This window comes from Ascaphus truei, chromosome 1, assembly GCF_040206685.1.
Source record: "Ascaphus truei isolate aAscTru1 chromosome 1, aAscTru1.hap1, whole genome shotgun sequence".
Lineage (NCBI taxonomy): Eukaryota > Metazoa > Chordata > Amphibia > Anura > Ascaphidae > Ascaphus > Ascaphus truei.
The window spans coordinates 135,016,336-135,035,272 of NC_134483.1; the positions used below are offsets into that span (position 1 = coordinate 135,016,336).

The 18,937-nt window shown below is 45.0% G+C and overlaps 1 protein-coding gene across 2 annotated transcripts in view; it reads left to right on the plus strand.

Annotated features, from left to right (window-relative positions):
- Positions 1–18,937, plus strand: part of LPAR1 (lysophosphatidic acid receptor 1) — a 158,122-nt gene that overhangs the window by 61,185 nt on the left and 78,000 nt on the right. The window contains exons 1-2 of one of the 2 annotated variants that reach the window (XM_075595204.1): positions 14,603–14,901; positions 16,916–17,062. In XM_075595204.1, the coding sequence (XP_075451319.1) occupies positions 17,006–17,062 (57 nt within the window). In that variant the 5' untranslated portion in view covers positions 14,603–14,901; positions 16,916–17,005. Of the gene's footprint in view, positions 1–14,602; positions 14,902–16,915; positions 17,063–18,937 lie in introns of those variants that run through there. The other variant, XM_075595201.1, reaches the window with a different exon arrangement.

Below are 18,937 nucleotides of genomic sequence, written 5' to 3' on the forward strand. Positions count from 1 at the left end.
AAACTTCGGAACCCTTCAAGCTGTCATACAAAAGAAGTGAAACATGGCATAGACTGAGAGATACAAGGTGATAATACCTAAGTAAGCTCACTTTTGTTTTTTTAAACAAAGTGTTATTTCTGTCCCTTACAGTAGGGGTGCGCAAACTTCCCCCTCCGCGCCCTCCTGCATGCTGTCCCCCACCCCTGCTCGAGCCCCCAGCCCTAACCTTGGCTCCGGCGTCAAATGACGCCATGGGTCATGAGATATCACGTTGCCAAGATAATGTGGTCATGTGACCCCGCAGCATCATTTGACGACGCGTCGTTGGAAGCCAAGGTAAGGGAGTTACAGGGGCCTTTTGCAGTCCCTGGCTTTTAATTTAAATGCCTTGGGAAAGAGCGTGGGACCTCTGTAAGTGCCGCATCCCCATGGAAAATCTTGCACCTCCCCCAGTTTGTGCAATCCTGCCTTATAGCAGGGGTTCTCAACTCCAGTCTTCAAGCTTCAAGTCTACAAGAGGCTCAATTGGTCCCTGCTTCAGCACAGGTGGCTCAATCAAAGGCTCGGTCTTTGAGCTTGGATATCCTGAAAACCTGACCTGTTGGGGGGGGTGGGGGGTTGGGGCTTGACAACTGGAGTTGAACCCATGCCTTACAATAAAACATGAATCTCCACCTTGTTTTCAGCACCTGTGCAAGTGTCTCTCCAGCAGATGTGGGGAGGAAGCTGGGAGCAACCATGACTTATGAAACTATACCCAAGTCAATACAGATCAAAACTGCTGTGGTTATTAAATCTCACATCTTGGATTAATTAAATATGAGAGGGAGAGGCCCGGAAAAGAAAAAGACGTTGATGAAAGTCTGATTTCTATTTTCCTCCCACAATGTATTTTCACTCCCTTGCAAAGCATGGCACTAATTTTCATTTTCTTCCCATTACTCTAAACATCCCATTAGGTAGTCTGGAGAAATTGTCAAAAAGCTGGCTTTGTGCGTGAAACACATGGCTCTATTTCTCTGGTGCACAATGCTGTTTTTATCTTGTTCAGAGGTTGTGCGTCATGGATAGTTATTTCTTTCAAAAGTAATCAATAATAAAATTCAAATAAAGTAAGTATATTATGCATTTTGGGAATACTTACCAAGTGGTTCTCCACCGTATGGCAAATTATTTACATAACGAACTGTAAAATGCCTTATGGCTCGGCACAGCTTAGTAGCATGGACCCTTTTTTGTTTTAAAGTGCATGCCCTGATACTCACTCTAGTCGGTACATCTATGGAAGGTTTTTATTCTAAGTTGACAGTTCAATTGTAAAGAGTGTGATTAATTGTACTGCAGAATGTTCTGGTTGTTACAACAAGCAACAGAGAAGCCCAATGCTACATCCAATATGACAAAAATACACAGTAAAATACTTATATATTCTCTTGAAAAAGGGTCATTTAGTTTAACCCTTTGGCCAAAGCATTGTAAGACTGTGAGCCACGACAAGGCAGACCCTGTTCTCAGGTCCTAACACTAACAGATAAAATACTAATATACCTCTATTAGAATAATCCTAATAGAGGTATATTAGTATTTTATCTGGTAGTGTTAGGACCTGTGAACTGGGTCTGCCTTGTCGTGGCTCACAGGCTTACAATGTATAGTATTTCACTGTGTATTTTTGTCATATTGAATGTAGCATTGGGCTTCTCTGTTGCTTGTTTGCCACACTCAATAGCTCTCCTTTTTGACACTTTTATATACATATATATTTTGTGGGGGCTCAGGAGTTCCTAAAATGAGCTTGCTGGGGTTCTGTGATGTTCTGATTGTTGTTGCATCAAATGTAATGTAAGACAAAGATCTCTACTAAAGATGTACAATTTATTCACAAACATTTGAGTTTGCCGTGAATGTCGCATTTACTCGCATGTGTGAATATTTGCGCCTTAGTTTCAAAAAGGGACATTTGCTGACCTTTGTTCGAATGTATGCAATACCACCGGCTGCCACTATGGGCACATTCCCACACTCTTCAAGGAGTTCCACACCCTGAATTATGGGGGAGGGAGAATCCTATTTTACTAGAGTCCCAAGTGCAAAGCAGCACATTGGATATGTAAAAACAGGACAGAACAGTGCCCGTCCTGTGTGTATATGTGTGTTACGCATGTGCTCCTACACACAAGCGCAGAGAAAGGAAAGGGACCCGATAGCGAGGTGGGGAAGCCGCAGGAGACACGAAGGGAGCGAGTTGCCGCGCAGCTGGGGATCGGCGCACGTAGTCACATGAGCGCGCCGCGCGCATGAGAATGCGCGATGCGTCCGGAGGTGCGGAGCCAAGCTCAGAGACACGACAAGCCCAGCTGCATGTGTGCGCATGCTCTGGCAGCAGAGCGGGGATGCACGCGTTCTCAGGCACCAACGCGGGGGAAAGCCAACGCTTCAGCACAGGAGTCTGGAACAGGCCTCTGCGTGGAAAATAGCAGCAGACCTTAAGAACTCAGGAACACAGGCCTTAGCGTGGGCAGTAGCAGTACTGACCTCTGCATGGAGAGTAGCAGCAGGTCTCTGGAAACATGGTGACACACAGGCCTCTGCATGGAGGGTAGCAGCAGGCCTCAGGAAATCAGGAGCGCAGGCCTCTGCATGGAGAGTAGCAGCAGGCCTCAGGATACTCCGGTACTAATAACGAGAACTAGAGAGGAGTAGGGGAGGTAGAGTCCAGAGCACAAGGTAACAATAGAATTGCTTCTTGGAGTACGTCCAGCCTCCTTAAAGGCATAGTGCCAGTAATAGAAGAGTGCAGCAAATACTAAGTTCAAACTAAGGGTTGTTTAGTTGAATACTTTGGCCAAGGTATTGTAAGCCTGCTACCACGTCAAGGTAAACCCTATCAGCAGGTCCTACACTACCCGACGGTAAACTAATCTCAGTGGTTGCATGAGTGACTGTCCCAATCTTCCGGAATCCAAAGGAGATGAGTACAGGTCCCAGAGGAAGTTCAGGCAGGAATAGCATAGAGTACTTGGGTAGTACTTTGCAGGGCCCTGGGCAGATAGCCACTGACTGCTTTTAAAAGGAAGCGGCAGCTGTTAGCAATGAGAAAGTAAGAGAGAGGCTTACTTCCTGTCAGGAGGAAGAGGGCAGGATTTGCCAGGAAGCAAGATGGCGTAGTTTGCTTCAGAATCCTTAAAGACACAGGATCTTGACTCGCAGCTAGAGGGCAGCGATCAGAAGTAAACAGGTAAGGAAGGAACACGCCGCAGGAGGCGTGTTCCGCGCACCGTAACAGTACCCCCTCTTCAGGATCGAACTCCGAGCGATCCAACAGACTAAGGGGCAGAGATGCATAGGAAGATAGACTCGCAGCTAGAGGGCAGCGCCCGCAACACAGAGAATCAACAGGGAATCTTGACTCGCAGTTAGAGGGCGGCGCACGCCATACAGGGAGACATCAGGGAAACTAGGCACACAGGTAGAGAATACGCCACAAGGGGCGTGAAACTTGACTCGCAGCTGGAGGGCAGCGCACGCCGTCACGTGTACGCGCCACGCGTGAGAGAATGCGCGAAGCAACCGGGGGTTGCCGGGCTCCGTGGTACGAGTAGGGAACCGTGGGTGCGTGCATGCTCTATAAGGAGAGCGGGAACTGAGATGCAGCAGGTAAGGAGGGAGCACGCCGCAGGGGGTGTGTTCCCTGATTCCTTTCAATGTGGGTGTATATATATCTATATATATAATGAAAATCTATTTGCAGCCGGCACACACATACAGTAAACATTAGGAAATCCAGATGCTTGTCCCATAGAAAATCATAAAAGATGTATATTACCAGATGATGGTCCAGTAAGGAGAGACAGCACACACGGGTAGAAATGCAAAAGTGTATTAAAACACAAAAAGCAACGTTTCGGTTCCTACAAACGGAACCTTCCTCAGGGTACACAGTGTTAGAATGAAGACCACTGCAACTTATACCCCCACCAGTGCACACAAATCATACAATCAACCAATGAGAACACTTCTCAAAACCCCACATGGCACATAAAATGGTAGCTAAAACCCAATGTGCCAATTGCAATGCATGTTCTTACTATGTCACTTAGATAGCTCTGATAGGACAGTCAATGTTTACCCAGACTCAATTAGAATCGTGGCAACGCCTACCTTTAAGGACTCAATTAAAAGACTGCTGCTCTGTGTTTATCATGTACTGGAAGCCAGGAAGATCCATAAGGCACTTATGAGACACCGTATTGTATAAAGAGCGCATGTGCAGACTATAGCGTCCCCTGTAATCATGGAAACCCGCCATGTTGTGCAAGAGAAAGCCTCCTGAGTATGCGCAGTTCAAATGCCATGTTTAATACAACCAGGTACAGCCCGCGAACCTCGCCGCGTCCCTGATTGTCATGGCACCCGCCCTACTAAGGAAAGTTTAACCTATGCACATGCGTGGCTGACAGCACCGCAAAAGGCAAAAGCCAATGGCATACGAAGCATGATAATTGCGCCTAACTTAAGTGTATCAAAAGCGTCCATAGCAACCAAACCGTGCCCCATATACATTAAATAGCAAACACAGATAATAGCACAATCTATGAGTAGGTTAAACAAATCAAAAACAAGCTATCGTGACCAGTATGAACACCAATGCATGAAACACATATCTATCTAAAAAAGCTTTAAAACCGTGGGAATAGGATTAGAATGGGCCCCCCCTGCAAGCATCAATGATGATATAAACAGACATAACATGCTGTCAGTCTAAGAAACATTTTCAATGCTGACACCAATTTCATCCCCCTCGTATGTTTAACCCATATAATAGTTATTATAATTAGTATGGGAAATGTATATTTAGCTATCTCAGCGTATTTGTAATATACATTGCATAATTAAAAATGCAAATATAGTATAATCAATAACCAAGGGGGATGAGTCGTGAAAGCAAATATTTATGTCAAGATAAATAAATCAGACAACAGAAGGAGCAATAGAAAGAATAATTAGCCCACATAACTCATCCCCCGCACCGTCTGTACCTTGACGGGGATCCGCCTGCAGCCGGCAGGCCGCAGTCACTGCTTGGCGTGGCCTCCGAGAAGATAGTCTCTATATAACTGAGGCTCTGATCCCAGACCCAGGAATCAGGCTGCGCGCCACTGAGTGCTTCCTTAACGAACCAAACAGCTAAAGGGGCAGATCTCCTTCCTTAAGGCCTGTCCCTGAACCAACCAACACGCTGGTGCAAAGACAATAACTGGGCCAGGGGTATGAGGCCTAGTGTAGAGGCTACTTGCCTCTTTACACGCAGAGCTCCTTCTTCTTCCCCTTCCCGGTCTTCTCTCTCTCCCTGCACTAAAGGACTGCACAGGATCTTTCTCTAAGGGCCTGTCCCTATGACCACCCACCCTCACTAGTGGGGTGTCAGGGCCTCAGCTCTAGCCTGGGGATTTCTGGCCTAGGGCAGAAGCTCGAAGCTGCCCCCCTTCTTTCCCCCTCTGTATCCTCAGCCTGACTGCCTTGTGTGCTTCACAACAATGTATCCAATTCCCTGCTGCAGAGAATCTGCAAGTCTCAGTGGCTGGCTGGCTGCAGGTGACAGGGATCATAGGGCATTCCCCAGAGGCTGCTGGGAGATGTAGTCCACTCAAGACCTCTTTCCTATGGGGACCGCGTACGCGATCTCTACTGCGCCTGTGTGAAGCTGTAATGGCCGCCGCTACGCTTAACTGCGCCTGCGCAACCTCCCAGAGCTCCTGCACACTTGTAATGGCCACCTGACTGCCTTGTGTGCTTCACAACAATGTATCCAATTCCCTGCTGCAGAGAATCTGCAAGTCTCAGTGGCTGGCTGGCTGCAGGTGACAGGGATCATAGGGCATTCCCCAGAGGCTGCTGGGAGATGTAGTCCACTCAAGACCTCTTTCCTATGGGGACCGCGTACGCGATCTCTACTGCGCCTGTGCGAAGCTGTAATGGCCGCCGCTACGCTTAACTGCGCCTGCGCAACCTCCCAGAGCTCCTGCACACTTGTAATGGCCACCGCTACCCTTGCCAACCTCAGCGCATTGCGCGAACCTCGCACCAACCACAACATGGCCGCCGCGGCTATCTGCGCATGCGCAAACCTTCGTGCATGCGCGAGCATCAGGACCCCACGGCGCCGGCCCAGATGGCGGCGCCAACCGGGAGAAGTCGCCACAGGGGTAAGGCAGGGGGCAAAGGAAGATCAGGGGAACCGGGGGTGACCCCCTTACAGTATCTTAGTGGTTAATGCCACTAAGGTAATGAAGGGGTCAACCCCTGTCACAAACCACCCGGTAGGTATAAACACCCACCAAGGGCCAAATGCCACCTTCACCAATCATCGCTACCCACAATAAATATTTTCAAACACAACATCCCTACTACCCATATCCTCTACCCCCCAACAACCCCCCCCCCAAACACATACAGTACAGTAATGGGCAAAATTACTATTACCCACATATGGATAATAGGGCATTTGCCCATTATAAAATCAAACATTAGGCAGCCAGAATTAATAAAGTAAACAAAACGTTCAACTTACCCCCTGCCATCATGAAGGGCGTCCTCGTCAACATACTGCAGGTCCATGTCCTCTGATGCCTGCAAGAATACAAGAAAATATACAATATGGCCCCTAACCCCTTAATCACCATAGTGATTAATAACCGCTATAGTAATTAAGGGGTTAAACCCTGTCACCCACTACCTACCCGGGAGGCCTAACCACCCACCCTGGGACCACTATAACCATCCTGTACTCATTGATTGGCACAGTGGTATATTGTATTGTATTGTATTGTATTGTATTGTATTGTATGTCTTTATTTATATAGTGCCATTAATGTACATAGCGCTTCACAGTAGTAATACATGTGGTAATCAAATAAATAACAGATAATATAAATAACAGATCATGGGAATAAGTGCTTTAGACATAAGTAACATTTCGGAAGAGGAGTCCCTGCCCCGAGAAGCTTACAGTCTAATTGGTAGGTAGGTAGAACGTACAGAGACAGTAGGAGGGAGTTCTGGTAAGTGCGTCTGCAGGGGGCCAAGCTTTATGTATCGTGTTCAGAATATCCACAGTGCTATTCATATGCTTCTTTAAGCAAGTGTGTCTTAAGGTGGGTCTTAAAGGTGGATAGAGAGGGTGCTAGTCGGGTACTGAGGGGAAGGGCATTCCAGAGGTGTGGGGCAGTCAGTGAAAAAGGTTTAAGGAGGGAGAGGGCTTAAGATACAAAGGGGGTAGAAAGAAGACATCCTTGAGAAGAACGCAAGAGTCTGGATGGTGCATAACGAGAAATTAGGGATGAGATGTAAGGAGGGGCAGAAGAATGTAAAGCTTTAAAAGTGAGGAGAAGAATGGAGTGTGAGATGCGGGATTTGATCGGAAGCCAGGAGAGGGATTTCATGAGGGGAGATGCTGAGACAGATCTAGGAAAGAGTAGAGTGATTCTGGCAGCAGCATTTAGGATAGATTGTAGGGGAGACAGGTTAGAGGCAGGAAGGCCGGACAGCAGGAGGTTACAGTAATAAAGACGGGAGAGAATGTGGGCCTGAGTCAGAGTTTTAGCAGTCGAGCAACAGAGGAAAGGGCGTATCTTTGTTATATTGCGGAGGAAAAAGCGACAGGTTTTAGAAATGTTTTGAATGTGAGGGGCGAATGTGAGAGAGGAGTCGAGTGTGACCCCTAGGCAGCGTGCTTGGGCTACTGGGTGAATGATTGTAGTTCCAACCCATATAATATGGACATGATAAGCCACTATAGAAGTCAATGGAAAACCTAATAAAAAGCATGAAGGCCAAAAATACACAAGAATAAAATATACACAAGCACGTAAACACCACAATTCAAGAAATAAATGAACTAGCCAACCAATCAATTAACGAAATAAAACCATAAAATTGTCTTCAATTGTCTTCAATCCCATTGGCTGAATGCGCAAGTTTGCCACCTTAGGCTTGGTCTCCGCTGGCTGCTGCAGCGCTCGCTATGGCGGCCACTGCAGGGACAAGAGCCGCTCCTCAATGGGGCCACCCCGCGCAGTGCGGTGAGTTTTTAAGGCCCCGCTCCCAGAGTCAGCGCACCCGCACTGCAGACAGGCGGTGCGCTGACATACACAGACCGCGATATGCGGTCTGTAGGGAACGGGAGGTGGGCGGGAGTGGGAGGCTTGACAGGGAGGGGGGGCGTGGCTTGAGCGGAGGGACCCGCTACTCTTCCCCCCCCCCCTCCCTCCACGGACTCGGGCTGGAGCTGCTGAGGGTAAGTTTAAACACACACACACGCAGGCACTCATACATACACACATACACACACACACACACACACACACACAGGCAGGCAGGCACTCACGCACTCATACACACACACACACACAGACAGAGGCAGGCACTCACACACTCATACACACACACACACACAGACAGAGGAAGGCACTCACGCACTCAGGCACACACATACACACACAGACAGGCACGCACGCACTCAGACACACACACAGACAGGCACTCACCTGCTTTCACTCCACACTCCTCCCCGCTCCCCGAAGCCTCTCCTCCTCCCGAAACCTCCCCTCCCCATTGGCTCACAGCCACACCACGTGACGCGTCAACGCTAGGAAACACCATTCTCTTGTGTCTCCTAGCGGCTGACGCGCCACAGCGTGTAGTCAGCTGTGCTGCCAGGGGGGACCGGGACCGGCTCGCGAGGATTCCCCTGCTGGTGGGGAACTCGCGACATGGCCGCCCGCGCCAACGAGCGCAGCGGGACCGAGGCCTGAGTCCCTTGCTATTCAGATGCCACTCGCTGGTTCAGGCTCCTCCAGGTCTGTAGGACAAATGGCAGCCCGGACAACTGCCATTCATCCCAGGGCGTGGGTAATTGAGCCTTTCCCTGTTACCCAAATAGTCTTCATACCCCTAGCATCCTCTAGTAGCTTTCATCTCTGATGTTCAGCAGACTTACTGGCACCAACTTGGTAGCTCTGGTAGCCTGTCTGAACATTGGTTCCGAAAGTCCCAGTTCATATACAGAGCACACAGTATATTACAGTACTAAAAACAATGTTAATAAAATATACTTTTAATACATCCTAAGTCTCTGTTTATGGGAAATAGAATAGAAAACTGCACTTTATTATCTACTAGCCTTTATTCCCCACACACTATCTATGAGACTTGGACTGGACTGGAAGAGTCCCCTCACAACCTTATACTTATGGTTGGAGTGCTCATGAACCCCAATACAGTTTCTGGTCAACCTGGGCATTAACTGGGTATCACCCTTAACCTAGGGACCCCTAATAGTTACCGTGACACTTTGCATCCCTTTGGTCCTTTTACATTTCTGGGCAGTGCTGAAGCAGGGAACCCTAGCGGTGAGTCACAAGGGGTGATATTGCCAGGGCAATGTGCCTATATGTATCTGAGAACCAAGCATGATTCTCGGGTACAGTTTTAGGGGAACCGACAACTCCGGACCCCAACTACCTAGGCACATTCTGACAACAACAATTTCTCTGCAACCCTCCCCCCCCCCCCCCCCTTGAAACTCATACCCTAGCAATCCCTGCATGCTGGCATCTCTGGAAAGGCAAAAACACATACATTCTTTATTAACGCATTTTACAGATTACGCATTTACAGTGGCTGGGCTCAAGAGCTGACACTCTTGAACCCTTATACTCAGATCAGAGGTAACCAAAACAGGGCTTGATCTTTATTAAGAGCCTGGTTACCCCCTCACTGTCACAATAATGTATATTATATATAAGTTATGGTAGGTAATAAAGTGACAACAATCCTCCAGTGTATATGACCAAGAACAATTACGCTCATAAAAGACAAGTTATCCTGATTTTTGTAGCTCAATTTATTATTGAGCCATTATTATTGTTAAGGATGATGAAAAAATCCCTCCAGCATGGGGGAAATTGAATGGTAATGTAACCCCCTGCAAGCAGCACAGGATATGGCCCCTTTAAGAATTACACTCCACAGGACCATTTGACTGTGCTCAGCCAATGAGTGACAGTTGGTGATAGGGAGAGTTCTACAGGGAGTGAGGGTGTGCAGGTCTATCCTGCACCGAGGTACATACATGAGCCCATGTAGAGAGAGGATAAGCAGAGCCCAGGCTCTGACAGCAAGCAGGCAGGGGCCAGAGAGCAAAATACCCTGCAGAAGATTGTACCAGTCCCAGTGATAGCAGCATTGGGGCTGGCAAGGCTGCATACTTGCTCCCAGAGCAAAGAACCAGCGGATTATTAGTCCACTTGGCATGGGGAACTGTGAATAACTGAAGAGGGGATTCATATCTATAGAAAAGGGTGCTGAAGTCTTTGTGAAGAAACAGGCCTGCAACATTACCACCCTGACCATAAGAGCTCCAATGTTGTGTGCTAGCACTTACACACAGACTCATTATTAGGCCTCGTCCAGGGTAGGAGGGGGCTCGTTGGCGCTCGAGCGCCGTGATGTCAGGCGCTGGGCTATTCCTGGCAGCTAGTTGTGCGCTTGGGAAGGCGTGTCGGGTAGCGCGGCTATGATATCACGGAACTGGTTCGCCCTCGTTGGGCGAAAGAATGGACAAAATCAGTGGGACCTCCCCATAATTTCTATCATAGTGTCTAGCAAGCCCAAAGTGAAAAATAATTATTCCATAATAAAAAAGTTTGAAAATAGAGGGAAAGTCTTGTCAAAGTTCTGTAAGCATCAGTTATAAATACTACTTACTGACCTTACTTGTCCGATATGAAAATTGCATGCTAAATATAAAGGCTGAGGAGAAAATCAGCAGCAGCAACCAAACATCCTGTGGATAAAATGCATAATATTACACATTTCTCGGTATTTCATCTTTTTGTTAGAAAGCAGTTAAATGATATGAAATCATTGAGGCCCCTAGGGAATATTGTATCCAATGTTTACATCCACTAGGTTTCTCTTTGTAATAAAATCGTATCTTTGTCAATACCTGCAGTTGTCTTATTTACTTGCTCAATGCCCATCAGTCTAAGTGATGCTACAGTGTGTTTAAATTCCGTGCAATGAGATATTAATGCGGTGTCCTCAGCTTTATGGTTGATTTTACTTTTATGTTCGATAAATCTAGTCTTCAGCATCCGACTAGTCTTACCGACATATACCAAACCACAGGGACATTTTATTGTGTACACTACATTGGTAGTTTGGTACATTGACCAAATTTTTGATAAATTCTAGGGTCGCAGAACTCTTTACCAGTATTCAAACTGTTACATACTAAGCAGTTTAGACATTTGTAGCACCCTGGTTTCGGGTCACTTAAGAAATGTGATGCAGTTTAGTGCTCTTTTCATCAGCATGGATGAGAATATCTTTGAGATTCTCAACCCTTTGGTATGCACACCTAGGATAATCCCTACAAATAGGACCCAGTGCCTCATCTGTCTGTAGCACCCTCCAATGCTTGAAAATACTTTGTTTAATAAACCTACTAGCAGTAGTAAACCTACTAACAAAAGTCATTCTCTCTGAATCATCCTGTCGCTGATCAGTCTGTTGTGGTTTTACAAAAGCCATTTGACTGACAGTCTGTGACCGCGTGAGAGAAATCTCGTTTTAATTTCCTTCAGTGTCTGATCCAGTTTCTCTGGGCTATCTACTATCCTAACGGCCCTGATTTTCTGAGAAAAAGGTAACATCTCCTTAAGTGACTCAGGGTGGAAAGTGGTAGCATGTAACGTTGCGTTTCTGTCTGTTTGCTTGCGGTAAAGATCTGAATGTAATAGATGCCCGTCATATGTAATAAGTACATCAAGAAATAAATTTGTGTTTTACTCCAGTTCTTGGTACAGCAAAATGGTGTGGGAAGTTGTTCCAAATACGAGAAGAACCCAACAAGTTCTTCATCCGTGCCCTCCCAGATGAAGAACAGATCATCAATATTCCAGCAGTAATAGATCATCTTATCGTAATATGGGGTATTGAAAATGAACCTTTCCTCAAAGTCTGCCATATATAAATTTACGTAAGAGAGTGCCACATTACTTCCTATTGCTGTTCCCATTGTTTGCAAATAAAAATGTTCTCAAACCTAAAGTAGTTTTTATGCAAAATAAAGTGTAATAAAAGCATGATAAAATCAACAGGTGTATTTGCTGTGTGTATTTTTTCCAGTCTTTCTTTAACTCTCAACCCATCGTCGTCTTCAATAAAACATTTTTTTAAAAAGCACGTTTAAAAAGCATGCTGCAATATAAATCAATGTTGAGTACAACTGCACGCAGGCCACGCTGCTACAATGTGTTTCAACACATACTGTACAGCAAAATAGATCTTGTGTGTGAAAATTTGTGGTTGCAACTTTATTTTTTCTTCTGAAAAAAAAAAGAGCAGCATCATTTAATTTTGGGTCCAATTGGGTCCGATTGGGCTTCATCCCATTTTTTTGTGGAGCTGCATATTTTTTTTTCTATTTACATTGGTGTCTTCTTCCTACAACGCACGCAGTGCACTTTACCCGAGTCATTTTGTAGTGAAAAGCTGCCAGTTTTTCCTCTATTTACAGAGAGTGGCAGAGAGTGCTGCAATTACATCAGCTATTCTTGCTGCAACATTGGTACAGCACTTACAGAGCCAACGTTTTTCTCCGTTTGTGTGTTTGTGCACTGGTAAAATACATTATTTCATACACAAATATGTAACCCCTCTTATCTTATTATACCTCTGTCTATGAGGTGCGGGCCTGAGTTCGTGCAATGATATCAGCCCTCATGAAAGCGGGGTGGCCAGGAATAAAGGGACACCACAGTAAAAAAAAAAAATATATATATATATATATATACACACCATATTTCCTCGATTCAAAGACGCCATCGATTGTAAGACGCACCATTGATTTAATTCAGTTTGAATGGGACTGCCAGGGACCCCCGCTCTTAATCTGATGGGCCATTAGTCAGTCTGCAGAAATGTTGCAGCATGTACCCAGCATGTTTTCAGCATGTACCCAGTATGTACCTGGGTCTTGTTGGTGATTGCCCCAGATTGATTTTAGAATACTCGTCGGCACTACAGTACTGTATACAGAGAAAACGTTGGCTCTGTAAGTGCTGTACCAATGTTGCAGCAAGAATAGCTGATGTAATTACAGCACTCTCTGCCACTCTCTGTAAATAGAGGAAAAACTGGCAGCTTTTCACTACAAAATGACTCGGGTAAAGTGCACTGCGTGCGTTGTAGGAAGAAAACACCAATGTAAATAGAAAAAAAAAAATATGCAGCTCCACAAAAATATGGGATAACGCCGAATCTGTCATTGGACCCAAAATTAAATGATGCTGCTCTTTTTTTTTTCAAAAGAAAAACAAAAAGAATAAAGTTGCAACCATAAACTTTTCACACACGAGATCTATTCTGGTGTACAGTATGTGTTGAAACACATTGTAGCAACTTGGTCTGCATGCAGTTGTACTCAACACTGATTTATATTGCAGCATGTTTTTAAAAAAAAATATTTTATTGCAGACAACACCAGCAATGGAACCTAGCCTACTGTTACCAACCTGTCACACATGGGAACCGGGGATTTAGGATTACTAATGATTTTTTTTTTTTAAAGTAGTGGTATAGTGTCTGTTTTGAAGACATCATACTCTGTTAAGCATTTGGAAAAACATACATGGATCTCATTTTATGCTAGAAACACAGAAAGGGAACTTCTAAAAAAAATTTTTTTGGGAAGGTTGTTAAGATTGTAAGTAATGTGGTCACACTGGTTTATATTCAGAAATGTCCTCTGTGTCTCTAATCACAATCTTATTCAACTACTGTCTCTCCTTTGCCCGTGCGGAAGTGTGCACGTCTGTGACGTCACCCGCGTGAAGGGTGCGTTTTTCGGACATGCTAGATGCACCATCGGGTGGTGTATCTGTGACGTCACAGAGCTGGTTCGCCCTCATTGGGTGTACCGCTCACGTGACCTGCCCGTCGCGCCGAGAAATCAGTTTCAACTGATTCCTTGCGCAATGCGTGTCGCCCGCGCGGTCTATGGGCGCGATCAGTGCCTTAAGGCAATGTGATCGCGCCACGTGCGGTCTGCAGCAGCATGCACTTAGCCTAGTACAGCCTCTGTCTGCTGATGGCACAACAGTTGGCATGTGTATCTGCCAACCCCACGGAATAGCTACCTAGCAGGATGACCTTGCTTGTATATGTCTTTCCTACTCAGCCCTTTCTTATGTGCATCTCAAGCGAAAGCTCTCTGCTACTTGGGCAAAACTGCCCAGAAACCCTAACTTCCCTTAAATTTGAGACATTGTGTCTATGGCAGCTTGAATTTGAGACACTCCCTGCCAAGTGTAGGAAGTTGCTATGTGCAAGCACTATACAATCCCACCACAGCCCTGAACCCATGCTTAATTCAACCCCCCCTTCCCCAACTCCTCCCCCTCCCTGGCTCCTGGTGTTATGTAGGGTGGGATTCCAGGCCCCGCCCACAAACTGGTAGCGGCTCTCCGGATAGGCCAAACTGTCAGGGGGCTCGCCTCGTAGCCCCGCCCTCCCCCTGCACAGCGTGGGGCTCCTGTGTGCAAGGCGCGCGTGTCTGCTCACTGGCTGAGAGCCTGTGATCTGCAAGTAGCATACAAGCAGCAATACAAATCATTGTGCATGCACAGACCGGTCACCACGGAAAACCCTCAGACTTTCCTGGTGCCCCTTTTTACATCAATGCTGCGTGCCCTTTCTTACCCCTGCCTGCTGCTGATCTGGAGTTTATTTGGGAGATTGGTTTCCAGGCTTGCAAGGTTTTCTCTCCTGCATGGGTGGCACCCTCTGGATATTTGTTGGTACCACTGCCCTGATTTTTTTGTTCCTAAACTCAGAAAGGTGTTTGTGGATGAGGTGAGCAACATTGGCATCACGCTTTTTGATTGGAGGGTTGGACATAAAAAAAATGTTAATTTCTGTTTTGAAGTTAGGGTAAGTAGCATTGTAAAACAGATCAATACTGCTTCGTGTGATTCGGAGATCAATACTGCTTCGTGTGATTCGGAAGTAGTATTACTACTCTTAGGACTTTGTTTTCTGTAGTCTCTGGTTCTTAAGTGGTCAAAGCTGTGTTAAATCGCTAATCTCTTCCAGATCGTGTCCTGTTCCATATATACACCTCTAATAATCACGAGAATGATTGTCATAGGAAAAAGAGGATAGAAAGCTATGAGCTCAATCATCTAGTAAAATGTCACATACCTCAAATGTAATAGTTTTTTTTTAAATCCCTTTACAAAAGCAACATGTTTAGTTAGATCAGTGTATTTTAACCTCCCCTCCTTTTTTAATTTTTTTTTTTTATAAGGAATGCTATTATTATTTTGCAGAACCCCAACCCTCTCTAATAGAGCTTCTGAGATCAGATGCATTGTTAGGTTGTGTCCCTGCTGGCGCTGAGCTCGCTGTGCACTCGGCACTTGCCGCTTTTACTTCTTGTACTCGTTATGTAGACGTCTCCACTCGCGCGGGCACGCACGCTCAGGCCTCGGCCAGGAAGGGAACTGGCGCTGCTGCGCTCTGCTCGGCGATTCGTGGCCGGCTAGGCACGTGCTCGCCTGGGGGCGCGGCCACGATGTCACGGACCTGGTTCGCCCTTGCGAGCAGCAAAATCAAATTTACTTGCTCTAAGCGCCGAGCGGGTGCAGGCGGTTGCTCACGCTGGCCACACACATTGCCACAATGTGTTTCATCGTGGCCAGCGTGAGTGTGCCCGCCCTCTCTGCGCCACCCTGACCGAGGCCTCACCCAAGCTTGGCGCTTGACGAGACAAAAAATGTGACGTTGAAGTGCGCTCAACATGCCCCCCCACTCCCTCTTGCGAAATACATTGGACACCCGGCCAGCCAATAAAATCACACACACACACACTTTGTTTCTTTTTTTTAATTGCATGGATGATGAAGGATATGGAAGTCCCACCTCCAAGTTGCGTCTTTAAGTATGCTGGGGATGAGCACACATCGCCCAGCAGACAGAGGCGCGGGCACGCCACGTCGTGCAGTAGGCAGAGTGAGCGTGGCCTAAGGAACCCCAATCCTCTCTAATAGCGCGTCATAGATAAGATGCATTGTAACTTTGTGTGTACTTAGTACTTTTTTTTTTTTTAAACTGACCTGAAATTTTCAGGGAATCCTTTAGGGGGATGGCCAGGGAATGCAAGGGTTTCTCAGGAAGCCCTGTTGAAAATCACTAGTTAGATGATTACTTTGTGTGTTTGCAATGTATTTATTTAATTATTTTAAAACTGTTCATATTGATTCACCTTCCTTCCTTTTTTTTTTTTTTTTAATCCCAAAGTATGTTTTGCATATTGCTACCTTTTCATTATGGTCACACACCACTTGCTTTAACATTTTTCTCCTTGAGTTGTTCAGCTGTTGTTCAGTATTCATCCTGTGGGTGTATAAGGGTGGTGCCTGTGGGGTGCTTGCATAGCTTTCTAATAATGAACATCAGTGGATCATCTACATTTCTGAAAAGCAGAGTTGCAGACCTGTCTGAGACATGTAAATGTGCTCACAAGTGATACTTGTTTTTGTTATTTCTATAATGGAAGGTGTGACTAAGTAATAGGTGCTTTCAAAAGGTTTACATTCTTATTCTGAAGTCGAAAGGTTGATGAAAAGGTCATGTTTATTTTTGCCCAGTCTTCTAAATTGTGTATAATTGCGTAATCTAATACTAAAGCTGTATTGTAGTTGCTAAAACTTATTTACTCCACAATCTCCATCTCTTGCTAGCTGAAACATGTAATTGTTGTTGTGTTTATCATGCGAACCACTAATTGCAGCTTGTGAATATCTTCGTTTATGTTATCACCCAGTATAAATGTTTTATTTGTGCTTTTTTTTATTTTTTATTTTAGAGTCTTTTGCCAGCATGATTGAGATCTGACCTGAGCTGACATCTCTTGAACTTTTGATACAATAAGACATCTAAAACCTACTGAGCTACCATGGATACTCTCTCTGAATTTGTTACCGAACCTATTGGTATGATGTCACTGTCACAGGTAACACACCTTTGTTCTGTTAATTGAACAATTCATAGTTTGTATTGTTGCGTAATCCTAACACCCTGTCCTATTAAAACTGGTTTTGTTTTTAGGCGATCTGCTTGTGAAGACGTATTACAAAAAAATTGAACACTTAGTAGTCTGTGCACAATGCACCTGGTTATCATGGGGAAAGGGTTGGCCCTCCTAAGACAAAATTGAACTGGGAACAATCGCATATTTAATAGGTTAAATGTATCACAATGTCACCTTTAAAAACATATATACAGTATTTTACTATGGAATATTTTTACTTTGAAATATTCCATGGTGAATTGTTTTTTATTTTTAATTTCTTTTTCAAATAACTGTAATCTCAAGGGTAAAAGAAAGCCGATTACACTAAGTTTTGCAACTTTCATTTTTTTTTTAACATGCTACTTGGGACAGCCCCTTTTTCCAACAGCCAGTCCCTTCAAATCATAAACCGTCTATTAAAAAAAATATTACCACTCTTGACCCCAAAATTGTTCAACTCCTCTGAATGAATGCAATTAACAACTGATGGCATTCGCTCCATTATTTGAAACATTAAAGAAAAAAAAGTAGCCTGAACTTTCGCAAAGTGGGACAGGTTTGCACACCTTTTCTTGCCGTAGCTGCTATAGGTAACTGGTTGACTTTGTAACGGTCTGGCAGCTTTGACCTTAGGGCCACACTACTCTCCCAGAGTGGTGGGAGTGATTTGAACAGAGGAGACGAAGGGGGGGGGGGGGGAGTTCTACCTTGTTCGGGCCAAAGACGGAGGGTGTCAAGAGTCACGTGTTCAATGTGCTGTTGATGACATGACCCTGGATCCAAAATACCTGTGGCACCCATAGGGTTTACATTTTCCTGAAAATATGATCTGTCACATGCTGGCCAGGATGTGCATCATCTTTAAGGAAGATCTGTGTGCTCATGTGCATGTCATTTCCCAGAATCCCTTGCAGCAGTTGAAGCATTGTATGCTAAGAGATAATGGGAAAATAAGGGGTTGCAGACCTATGTGAGACGTGCAGTACTTCTATTTGCTGGGCACTATACGGTGGAGGTTTTTTTTTTTTAATCCACAATAGCTTATTTAGGAGGAATAAAGATCTCTAACAATTCCATTGGGATGAATCAATTATTTTTAGGTAATAAGTAGAAAATGTGCACATTTGTTAAGTTAAGTCAGGTAGTCTCCTCTAATATTAGGAAGGATTGATGTGATTTAACATCTAATGTCTGATAATATTATTATTGTCAGATTAATATTATTATTATTATTATTATTATTATAAACTATTTTCTTGAAACGTTGGCATTCACAACCACTCAGCCATCCAGTTGGAAAGTGTGACCCTTGGATTTAATGCTGTCTTTTCTCATTTTCAACAAATTGGCCAACCTGTGGGAGCCTCCTGCATTTAGACAAAGAAAATAAACTAATTGACATACAAGTACTTAACCAAAGGGAACAGCTGCATGTTTGAGCGCTGTTCCTAAAGCATTGCTGAGTAGGGTTGTAAAAGTTTGGAGAAATTGAAGAGGACTATTACAGGAATATCCGGCACAGTCCATATTCAAAACCTATGAACAATCGGCAAATTATAATGCTCTTTCAGCACAAGTGCATCTGGATGGGAGTGATAACCATTTAATTGTTTTCTTCAGTGTACGCACAGTGTGCGGTTGGCTGAATTGTGCTGAGGGGTACAAGGCTGTTTTGTTTGCTTCGTGCATTTGACTCTTTCTATGCGCAGTCTCTGCTAATGACCATGGTTATTGTAGACTAAACAAAAGCCCTTGAGTCACTCTCTCGTGACTGTATATTGCACAGAATATTTTTTTATTTTTAAGTTCAGATCA